This window comes from Rhizophagus irregularis, chromosome 26 (assembly GCF_026210795.1).
Source record: "Rhizophagus irregularis chromosome 26, complete sequence".
NCBI classification, from domain to species: domain Eukaryota; kingdom Fungi; phylum Glomeromycota; class Glomeromycetes; order Glomerales; family Glomeraceae; genus Rhizophagus; species Rhizophagus irregularis.
Window position 1 is genome coordinate 2,285,570 of NC_089454.1, and position 12,995 is coordinate 2,298,564.

The window sequence follows — 12,995 nt, forward strand, 5'->3', positions numbered from 1 at the left end:
ATAGTTTGTTTAAACTTTATACTCATACGAATACAATACATATGTAATAAAGTTAATTGAAGTTTAAGTTAAATAAAGAAATGAAAATTGAGTCAAATAAAAAAAATATATAATTTACAAGATTACACTTGCTCTATATCTTATAGCTCAGAACTAGCTTCGCTTACAAGTTTAATCATTTGGGAAGAAGCCCCAATGATGAATCGATGTGCAATTGAAGCTTTAGATCGAACTTTGAGAGATATTATGAAGGCTTTGAATCCAAATTTAGAAGGAAAACCATTTGAAAGTAAGGTTGTATTATTTGGAGGCGACTTTCGGCAAATTCTTCCTGTTGCTGTAAAGGGAAGCCATTACCTTGAATGAATTTGACATTGATACGTGACGATATTGTTGAATTATGTTATGTCAATCTACTTTGTAGAAGCATGTAAATGTTATGAAACTAAAGATTAACATGCTTCTTTTTAATGCTACTAATAATTCTGATACTGCTGAGCAAGCTGAATTTGCTAAATGGCTACTTGAAGTTGGAGAAGGTCGTGTTCCTGCAATTTCTAAAACAGAAAGTGATATTATTATACTACCTGAAGATTTTGTTTTATCATCTCAACTCTCAAGACTTAAATGACCTAATCAACTTTGTGTATCCTGATTTTTCAATGTATTCTGATCCCAAATATTTTGTTGAACGTGGAATACTTGCTCCTACAAATTAATATGTTAACTCCATCAACACTATTATTATGAATCAATTTCCTGCTGGAGATAGAAGCATTTGAGTATCTCAGGTCAGATACAGTTGAGGAAGCAGATGATCAATATCCACAAGAGTTTCTCAACTCTTTAACTAGTGGTCTTCCACCTCATAAGTTAATTGAAATTGGGAACTCCAATTATTATACTATTACGTAATCTTCAACCTAATGATGGTCTCTGTAATGGGACAAGATTAGTTTTCCGCGCTTTACAAAAGCATGACATTGAAGTTGAAATAATTACTGGAGATCATCCTGAAACCAGAGTTTTCATTCCTCGCATTATGATGTCCCCTTCAGAAACAGATATACCTTTCATTTTCAAACGTCGTAGCATTTGCAATGACCATAAATAAGTCAGTCTTACGGGCAAACATTAAACTGGGTTGGCTTATATCTTCCAGCTCCTGTGTTTTCTTGTGGACAATTCTATGTTGCGTGGTATCAAGGAAAAATTTGAAAATTCATATTACTATACAACATGGCAAAAATGTTACACATAGTGTTGTGTATCCTGAAATCTTTCAATAGAAACTGTTTAGATTATTTTATCATGTTATTTATTTGTTATTTGTTCGGATAGCTCATGTAAAATAAAAGAAACTGGTTTAAAGGTAAATTTAATTAAGATACATTGCTACCTATTTTCAATTGCTTGTGTTATGCTACTAAAAATGTTAACCACACAAACCCGGGGCAACGCCCAGGATATTGGCTAGTATTATATTAAATATATTTACAAAATTATTATTTTTTTTTAAAAAAAATCAATATAACATATCAGATATAGGAAAATTGACCGACGTTGATAGAAAGATGAGTAAGATTTTTTCAATTAAATTGAATGTTGGACAAATAATTTTGATTTACTAATTTCATAAAAATCAATCAATTAATTATAAAATATGTAAAAATATCAATTGTTGATTTAATAATAGATTATTATAACCAAATTCATATCCGAATTCCGAAATTCTCTAAATAACCACCAAATTTTTGAATAAAGATTTTAATTCAAATGGTTTAGTTAAATTAATAATTTATCGAGTAAAAATGAGTACCAAAAGAATAATAATAAATGAAATGAATAGATTCTAATACATTTAATTATTCAAATGTTTTTCCTAAGTTGGTTATAAGTTTAAGATTGACGTAATATAAAATAAGAAATAATTATAAAATTTATGATTAATCAATTTTTATTGACAATTATTTTTTCACAATTCCTTAATTAATACGAATTTCATTCTACACTTAAACGTCAAATCTTTAATATAAATAACTACATTATTGTAAATATAATTGGGAATTGCTAAACGTTACCTGGGCGATTGTCGCCTGGATTTTTTTTTAAATATGTCACATGATGTACAATATATTTTTGATCGGCTAAACTTAAAAATTTTATCGCAAACATCTATTTTTTTAAAAAAAATTTTTTTGCAAGCATATTTATCCAAAATAATCTTATCTAATAAAATTTTATTTGTAAATATTAAATTTTAAATCACACATTTACGATTTTAAAGAAAAAAATCACTGTATTTATTTTTAATGAAGTGATACAAATAAAAAAACAATAACAATAAATAAAAAAGATAAGTAAATTACAATGATCAAGGAGAAAGATGCTAATAAAAAATGAAATAACAATGGAGTAATGAGAAGTAATAGAAGATGAAAGGGAGTAAAAAAGAGTAATGAGAAGTGTTAGGAAGCAAAAAGGAGAAATAGGACATGATGGAAGATGATGAGGAGTAATAGGAAGATGAAGAGGAGTGATGGGAGACGAAAAGGATTGATGGGAAGATGAAGAGGAGTAATGAGAAGATGAAGAGGAGTGATGGGGGACGAAAAGGAGTGATGGGAGACGAAGAGGAGTAATAGGAAGATGAAGAGGATGATGGGAGACGAAGAGGAGTAATAGGAAGAAGAAGAGGAGTGATGGGAGACGAAAATAAGTGATGAGAAACAAAAAGAAATGATGGGGAGTAAACAGGAGAGAAAAAGAAATAATGGAAAATGAAAAGATGTAATAGAAAATAATGGGAGACGAAAAGGATGGAGTAATAGGAGGTGAAAAATGATGAGAGATAAAAAATAAAAAAATGATCATGATAGGAGGTTGGGTAGCAAAAGATAATGATAGGAAACCAAGTAAAAAATAAATCATAAAGTAAAAAAAATGAAGTTATTAAGAAACGAAATATTAGATAGAAATAAAATAAAAAAAATAAATAAAAAATAAAAAACATACCTTTATTAATTGTAGAACTGGAAGGACTAAAAGACCTAAAAAGAATGAAATAGAGTTAGTAGGAAACAAAGTGTAAGGATGTAAGTTAGAAATAAAAATAAAAAGAAAAAAAGAAAAATACCTCGAGACTGAAATAACTGAGAAAATGAACCTTGAACCTATAATGAAAATGAGATTCTATAAACAAATAAATATGACAAATCTGCCATATGATCGAAGACCCAGGCGATGTTTACCAATTTCCAATATAATTTATACCATTCTAATATTATAATTATAATTTTAGTACATATTATTTTGTTAACTAATTATTACCTATATTAAATTCTAATTATAAACAAAAAACTGCTGTAACCATCTTTGATTTACTTAGTATTACATTATAATACAAAAATTTTCTATTTAAACAAACTCATTGGTCCCAGTGCGGAGCAACGGGTAACTGCTAGTTGTTAACTAAAAATTTAAATTTTTTATATTACTGTAAATACTACTTGACGAGTCAAACCCGGGTTATCCGAGTCAGACTATAATCAGGTCAAGTCGAATCTGGGTCATTATTTTTACACTCGGGTCGAGTTCGAATACACCTCAAAACCCGACCCGACTCACCTCTTCGGAACACTAATTTATTGTTATAATTTGGCGTTTACGAACTAGTCGAAATTTGGTGTGACTACTGTAACTTCTGTTTTATATGTTGAGAGAATGTGTAAATTTGTCGTTGCTTATTCATTTATTCACAAAATGACAAAATGAGAAGAAAAATGCTTTTTAGTCGGTATCCTATTAATCAATTTATAGGTATTTATCTGTATGCGATAAATTTTTTTATCATATAAAACAAAATAAACTATCTGCAACGCGTAAACGCGTAATGGCTCAAACTTACTTTACCACACATGATCGGCTGAGGCGAGAGTTTAAAGAGTTTAACACCAATTCTTTTTTTTTGTATTCCCTCCTCCTCTTTCTATCATTGAATACGAGGTGGCTTAAGAACACTATTAGGATGTTTCCACCTCATGTTACTATCAAATCAATATCATTAAAAAAATTCAATCAGGTACCACAGAAACTTTGAGAATAATCTTGTATCACATTTACATAAAGAACTTGATCACTATAATAAATTGATTAATTATATAATAGATTTTTTCTTTTCTAAAATACTGCATTTCCAAACTTTTCTCTCAAATAAAATGCTATAATTATTTTTCTTTCATTTTATGAATTAAATATAGACTACATAGCAAATTTTTATTTTTATATCACTGGAAGCTAGATTAGACTAAATTGATTTTCTTTCTTAATTAAGATCTTTTTAATGATGTTAAAATTTTTTATCAAAATACAAAATAAAAAAACTTTTAATCTTTTTGCAGCAATATGTAAATGTGTTCAACCATCTCCACTGTAAAGTATATTTTTTTTCTTTTTGACTACGTGGTACATGATAAAACATGTAATATTATTTTGAATTTTGAGCTATATTGTTTATAAAGTTTGTTGTTTTTAGCTAGAAAGAAAATTTAAGAATGTAAGAATTAGTTATAAAAAAAGTGACTACTCCTTCTTCCCCAACTTAAACCGATATCACTTTGTCATATATTACAAAGAAGCAGGAAATTCTCTGATTCTTAAATGAATTACTAATTAAAGGAAATGATAAATTTAATTTTGCTAAGATGAAAAGATAATGTTTGACAACATTCTTCAAATAGTATATACACAAAGATTCCAAATTAAAATTACGTCCAGATATGAAAAAAAGTAAAAATATAATAGGTGTACAAAATTATCTCTAAATACCTAAAATTAGAATACAACTTGTATCAATATCTTGATATAAATATTAATATTGATTAGTGTTCCGAAAGGGTCGGTTTTTCAAACTCGACTCGAATGTAAAAGTAATGACCCGGATTCGACTTGACCTGATTATAGTCTGACTCGGATAACCCGGGTTCGACGTCAAGTTGTATTTAACATAAAAAAATTTAAATTTTTAGCTAAAATATAATAAAAAGATTCGAGTCGCCAGGTCAAAGTAAAGGTATAACCCATTAACCCGACTCAACAGGTCAGGTCGAGTTCATACATGCGGGCTACGGGTCATCAAATTCATGTGACCCAACCCGATCCCTAAATACGAGTCGACCCTTTCGGAACACTAATTTTTGATTATATTTAACTTTCTTTCAAAATTTCTACATTAATTATATTGAAATAACTGTGTAAAGCTTCTAAAAAAATGTTAAAAATCTTGAATACGAGAAAGTCTAACAAGTCTAAATGTACCGTTATATTAATTTTATAGGATGATTTATGCCGTCAACTCTCTATAAATGCAACCATCTGTAAAAAAAAGTCGATCCGTTTTTTATATTCCATCTTTTTTCGAATTATTTACATTTTTCGTAAATAGATCCGTAAAAAGCTCATTATTATGGAATATAACGGATAGAATTTTTATGGGATCCTCTCCCTATAAAAAATCTTTCAGAGAAATGATCACGTGTCTGAATTTCTTCGAAATGAAAACTAGAAAAATGATCATTTATCAGAGTTTTTTCCAGAATTTTTTTTATAGGGTCTTGGGACCATATATATAGTTTTGTAATAGTTCATTTAGAGAGGGTGTGCATTTATGGAGAGTTGACTGTAATTTGAAAATTGAGGCTTAGTTATAAATGACTTTCATTAATTTTAGTAGAATTAATTTTTTGTGAATGTGATTACCTATTTAATTAAATCTTTCTCGCTCAATATGTGTAAACATATATTATTAGCTTGTTTCTTTCTCTTTAATTGTAATGTATTGTTATTTATTTATGTGCTGAAAATTCATACACGTATGATTTCTTACAAGTCTGTATGTATTTTTACATGCTATAGATTAAAAACCATACAGTGCATACATAAAAAACCATACCATACAGGTTTAAGTAACACGCTAACACCTTATATAAAATAAGGGAGATATTTTCCTGAACTGCTAGGTCAATTTTGATATTTTTTTTTTACGAAAAATTAAATATTTGTCTTGGACAGCGAATTTTTTATGTTGATCATCTGAACAAAAAAAAAAATTTTGTTAATTTCATTAACTGTTAAATGTACATACATTGTATTAACAGCTAAATTATTAAAAACGCTGAACGCTAATAAAAAATTATGTTTTGGTTGGTTACGGAGAACAGCGAACATACAGCATGCACCACGTTAATCCATCTATTTTTGCGTGCCAGCCGTAGCTTTTAATGACTAATTAGTCTAATAAGACAAAATTTTTTCAATGAATTACTTTCACCGTAATTTTACATCAAATATGAAAAATTTTTAATTGCTTTCATGACCTTACTATATTCGAAAAAAAAAACAAAGTAAAAATTTTAAAATAATAAATTATGTACGTTTTTATCATATGTTTTTGTTATTTTGATCACAATTGCATCTTTTTATATATTCATGACAAAAGCACATTCATTATTCTTTCATTAGACTAGATTAAATAAATATATGAAACGTCCTTTCATTATAGAATCGCTGTAAACAAAGAAACCAAATATTCTGCGGCAGGTGACACAAAATGTCCGTGCATTTCGGACTTAATAACGGGTTTCCGATTCCTAGTAAATTTAACGAAAAATTTTGAAAATTTGATCTTTTTGTACCAAATTATTTTTTTGGTTATTCAAAAATGAAAATTTACAAATCTAATTGTTCAAAGATTATGTCACATATGTCACATAAAAAAAAACTATACAATTTTATAAATTTGGAAATTTATTGATTGAAAGAAAGAACTTTTGTTGAAAAGTCATTATACGTTCCTTGTGTCAACTTTCATTATTTATCTATTTTAAGCTTTTCTATAAAGAACTGTGAAAGAACCTCTTCATGTCGATTATAATCAACAACAATCGCTTATGTCATTGAATCATGTTAAACATTGTGATTTTATCCGAAAAATAATAATAATGGGAAATCTAATACTACATTCATGTATGAATGAAAAAAGATTTGAACAAATAAAAAATATCGAAAAGTAAAAAAAAAAAAAAAAAAAGTCAAAAGATTGATGATACCAAGATATGTAATTGGTGATATTAAGACAAAAAAAAATGATAATTTTATAGTAATTTTATGAAAAAACAAATATATACAAAGCCCAAATAATAGGGGTTATAAGTTCACATAAATGTAAAAAAATTGAAAGTATAATCTGTCACTCGTTCCACAATTATTTTAATAATGAATATATTGCGGCTTAAAGTAGACATATAATACAATGAATGGTTATCAATTTGATATATATATTATCAATAACACTATGTTCCAGTCATTATAATGCAAGAAATCACATTATAATGTAAGAAATCATTTAAAACACCTTCCAAATTTTTTATTGCTCATATTTTACGTATATACAGGTTTAATAGAACCAGTTACGTAATTGTACATAAAAAATACTGAAACTCGGATTTCATCATCAAAGAATTAAGAAAAGTAGATAATTACTCCGCAATCACCATCAATTTTTTTTTATTTCATAAGCATAATCGGAATTAAATTCCAAAACTTACGAAACTTAAAAGTGTATAAAGTGTATATAAATATTCCTTCCATTTTACTTAAACAGCCTTCTTTTTTTAAAAAAAAATCATCGCAATATGAATACCAACGAAATTCCACTCATCAACGTACCTTATCCACCAGAATTGACTGTCGAAGATATCTTAAGTCGAAGATCCGAGGAGAAACTACGGTTAAGAGCTCCAAATCAGTTTTTCATTTATAGATTGGCGTACATAAGAGAGCTCAAGAAAATAATCGGAGAAAGTATCTCTATGACCAGAATTTCACCCCAAATAAGTTCGTCTTGGTCCAGAGAGCCTCCTGAAGTAAAGCAAGCTTATAAAAATCTCTCTGGTCTGACAGAAAATCGGTTGAAGGAAATGAGAAAAAATGATACTCCAATATTTATTCACGAAAACTTTTCCTCTCCACCACCACCACCTAGTCAACCTGATGAAAATATCATAATTTATGATGTACCATTTTATCCTTATTCGGACTATTTTTGCGATGATTATTTCTATGATTATTACAATAATTGTTATTATTCCTGTTAGCATTTTTTTTCGACGTTTTTATATCCTTATTTCGACTATGATCACTTATTTACGTGTGCTTCAATTTGGTATAATTGATGATCCAGGATCCGATTATTACGATAATTACCTTTTCTTTAAGATGTTATTTTAAATTAAATCTTCTTTTACCACTTATTAGCTACCTTTTTATTATTTTTATCATTTTTTTATTCAGAGTTAATAACCAAGTCTCTTTAAATTTCTATTATTATTTATATAACTATGCTTAAATTACTCTTTTTTTAAAATAATAATAACAATATATATATATATATATTATATTAAGATATATTCACAGCGTTCCTTTTAAGAATAAGAGATTTATTGTATAAATCAAAAATAAAATATAATTTACGTCAACTATGCATATTTATTTATTAAGTGATTTTAAATTTTCTTATGTATAATCAAATAACGCGTAACGCGATTTTCCAGTCAACTGCGGGCTATATTGTCATGACGACTTTTTTTTCCTATGATCATGTGGATCTCATGTGTAAGTATGTAAAAGATTTGTTATTTTCACATACAAAGTAAGTTTATAAAGTATATTGTACTTTAGGAAGAAAATTGTAAGAACTAGGCCTTCCTTCCTTCCTTCAACAGATCAAACTTATCGGTTTTGTCAAATATTATGAATGAAATAGAAATAATTTTGAAATAGAAATAATTTGAAGAAATGTCTTTTTTCGAAGAAGTGAAAACCAATAGAACTTGAATATCGAAAATGAGAGAATGCGAATATTTAATTCATCAGTTATTGAAAATTGTACAAAAGAAAACAAAGTCGCACTTAATGTGACTCATGATTACCTTTATACTAATTTCTATAATTCTACATACTTCATATTGGTGGTGGTTTTGAATTAGTGATCTTCGAAAGACTACATTTGCGAAACTCAAATTATTAAAAGCATAAAAAACCCATTTCGCTGACAAGAACCACATTTACTCACCATATAATAATTATTATGTTTGCAATAATATGAATATTTTTGTATTGAAATTATTGTGAAGCACGCGGTTGATTTTTCACTTTAGGTAAAGTTATTAGCAGTTGTGAAATTACTTAGATATTGATTTGCTTTAATATTTATGGAGTAATTAGCATTTTTTACAATAGTGTATTTAACTCTAAATATTATTCAAGTTATTTATTGTAAAAATAATAAAATTATTAATATATTAGGGAAAAAAGTCAAAACTGATATTTTTCTTTTAAGATAAACGGTATAATACATGTGTGAAACAATATTGCGACCATTGCGTCAATTAAAATTCAGACGCCCACAAAATCACGTGGGAGTGAAAATTTTTTTGTGGTGATACTGGAAATGTCATTAAGCCAATCAATGATCATCTATAATGACAAAGTTTTAAAATTTTATTTTCGTAATGTTGTAATAATTGATTTAGAATTTAATATTCGACGGATAGATATCTAAAGTGTAATTTGTGTATAGCAAATCTATTGATATATATAAATTTTAAGACTAAAACATCAATTTCGCAAAAAATATTTATTCCAAAATTTTTTGTTTCAAACACTTATTTGTAACTTTAAATTACAATTTTACTGAAAATTCAAACGGATAACGGATTCCCTACTGTAGATCCCATGACAAAATATTATATCAATATTACCAAAAAAAAAAACATCATATTTATTGAATTTTAGATTAAAAGAAATATAGTCAAATTATCAAGATGTAGTCTGCGCCTTTGTTTATATTTGTGTAACAAAAAATAAATTCGTTAATATGTACGGTTTCGACTACTGTACCAACTTGGTTTTTAACATTCTAATAATTATCATTTTATGCTTAATTTCCGGATTACACAATTCTAATCTTTGTGGAACATTCATCGTCAAAAAATTTAAAAAAATGGCGAAATCGCAAATTGTAAATTCTACAATGCAGTTATTAATATAATCAATCATACCCTTGTTTTCTTCTAATAAATAAACAATAAAAAAAAAATTTTTGGCACCATTTTCTAAAAAAAAATAATAACAGATCTCTTTATACTTACAAAACTTATGCAACAAAAAATTAAATATTATGTTTTGCAAAATCTTTGTATGGTACAATCATTCTTCTTAACTCTTTCTACATTGTTTATGGAATCTATTGCAATTAGACAAATGGTGGAATATTTAATAAGGTAAAAATAAATACAATTTTAATTTTGATCACGTGAACTATTTTACGCATTTTACTTGGTCAAAAAACTGTTAAAAACAAGCGACACTTTATATCACCTTGCCGATCATATGTCCGTCACGGCGTCACGTTACTCACGCATAAAAAAATGATGGAATAACTTGGTAAAATATTGGTAAAAATATTACAAAAATCCTATTTAAACATATTATTATTATTATAACAAAATATATTAAAATTACATCAATAAAAGTAAGTATATTATATACATGTGATGATATGGGGTCATCGGATAAAATTGATAGGCGAAAGTGAATACGCATGGGCGAAACTTGAAACTTTGCATAAATATTCCCTGTATTATATACAATCTATTGTAAAAATAATACAGTAATTCGTTCCATAATACAGGTTTTTAATTATCGGAGAATTTAATTAATAAGTTGCACCATAAAATTAATAAACAATTTAATATACAAATTGTGCTACAAAATTACGAAATTTAATAAATTTTTGCTGCGAAATCGGTTTTTGCAAAAAAATAAATATTGTTAGATGTCAGTTCTTATAAGCTTAAAAATAAGCTATACATTAAAAAATGTTTATATTTAATAAAGCAGAAGGTAATTTTAAAGATCAACGTATATGTTAAAATCAATCCAATCAGATGTGAATAGAGTATCGCTTCACACTGGCGCATACAATCAGACACAAATAAGGGAAAGCAGATTAACCATATAAAACTAAACTTAAAATTAAGGTGTATATTAAAGGGTAAACATTTTATTTATTAAATTCTTCACACATGTTCCTATTTTGAATTTAGGTCTAATTACAGGTCTATACTGTATATACATAAATTTCCAAACTAAAAATGTTTAACATATGCTACATATGCTATATATCCTATATATGCTATATGTTCTATATATTCCATATATACTACATGTTCTATATATTCTATATATTCTACATATCGGACATATGCAACATATCGAACATGTCAAACATATTCGACATTTGCTACATTGATCGGCATCACGGGTCCAGTTATATCACATGATTGCTGCGCAACATTTTACTGCGTAACAATATCACATTTTTTTGGAATAAACGTTATAAACGTCAATAAATGATCGGCAAAATGATCGGCAAATTCATGATGATATAGAGATGTCCGCCCTGTTTATGACTCCGAACTCCAGATTCAAACTTTTATTTTTCTGAGCAAAAAAATTGTTAAATCTGACAAGACTCATACATTCAGGAGCACCAGCATGAGTCCCATGTTGATTCGAGTGAACAGAAGTATAAATTATGGATCTCTACTTTAGATAAAACTATAATTATAAAAGATAAGGAAATTGGCAAATTATCCTCTTCACTTTCTCAATCTACCTTTTAGAATATAGGTAAAAATAAATATTTTGAACAGTTAGGTCAATTTTTGATATTTTTTTTATAAAAAATTAAATATCTTAATTCAGCAGACCGCTGTCGAAAAAAAAAATCACTTAATGTACATTCATGCACCTGCTTGGTTGCGGAAAGTAGCGACACGCATAAGCATCATTTGAGTAGCTATAAATGGTATAAATGATAATCATTTTATATTTTTTCAAATACGCGCGTCGGCTGTAACGTTAAAATCATGTTGACTAATTACTTTCAACCTATACTTTATTGCATCAATATGAAAAAAAATTCAAATTGTTCTTTAAAACATACCATATTTGTAAAAAATTATAAAGTAAAGTTTTAGAATGATTTAAATCTTAAATTGTCATTATAAATATAATTGTTTCTTATTGTGGTTAAAATACACTTATTATTCATTCATTAGGCCATTAGGCTAAATGGAATATCAAAAATCGCTAGTAAATTATAATGCAAATTCGATTCTTTACTTATTTTCCTGGTTATTCAAAGTAAAATTTCCAAATATAGTTATTCAAAGAAAGATGAAAAACATGTAATTAATTAAATTTGATGCGTTATAATAAAAATGTGTCACCGATGCAGCTTTGTAAATAAACTAAAGATCATGAAAAATGATATACTTTGATTGAAAGAAAGAACCAACTCTTATGAAAATTATTTTACGTACCTTGTGTCATTTTGCATTATATAATTAATTTAACCATTTTAAGATTCTAGAAAGAACCGAAGGTAACACGGGTAAGAATAAGTGATCTTCGGAACTTTGTAATTTTATTTGAAAATTCACAACTTTGAATAAAAATTTTGATTGGTTGATCAAAAACGAAATTTAAACTACACCAAATAAAAAATATCGTAATGCATTTGATGAAAGTCAAAGATATTGATGATAGCAAGATATGCGATACTTTTGGGACATTTTATAAAAAACCAAATATATACAAAGCCCAAATAATGGGGTTAAAAAGTTCACATAAATATTACAAAATTAAAAGTGTAATCTGTCATTCGTTCCACAATTTATTTTAATTTAATAAAGTAATGGAATAGCGCGTCTTCTTAAAAAGTTCAGATGAGATAGACATATAAAATACTGAATGATATCAAAATCAATTGATTATAAGCTTTTCGTTAAAATGGCGTATATTATCAATGGGTTATTACAATGCAGAAATATCATTTTACATCACCTCTTAAATTGTTTATTTCTTATCTA

The 12,995-nt window shown here is 27.3% G+C and overlaps 2 protein-coding genes across 2 annotated transcripts; both read left to right on the plus strand.

Annotated features, from left to right (window-relative positions):
• Positions 1 to 246: 246 nt before the first annotated feature.
• On the plus strand, positions 247 to 631 carry OCT59_017692 (uncharacterized protein; the record flags this gene model as incomplete). Its single annotated transcript, XM_066137653.1, has 2 exons — positions 247 to 339; positions 425 to 631. 2 exons carry the CDS (start codon positions 247 to 249, stop codon positions 629 to 631), a joined length of 300 nt encoding a protein of 99 aa, XP_066004208.1.
• Positions 632 to 7,691: 7,060 nt separating this feature from the next.
• Positions 7,692 to 8,153, plus strand: OCT59_017693 (uncharacterized protein; the record flags this gene model as incomplete). The annotated part of the gene is made up of 1 exon (XM_025310211.1): positions 7,692 to 8,153. The coding sequence occupies one exon, from the start codon at positions 7,692 to 7,694 to the stop codon at positions 8,151 to 8,153; it is 462 nt and encodes a 153-aa protein (XP_025184815.1).
• Between the last annotated feature and the right edge of the window lie 4,842 nt (positions 8,154 to 12,995).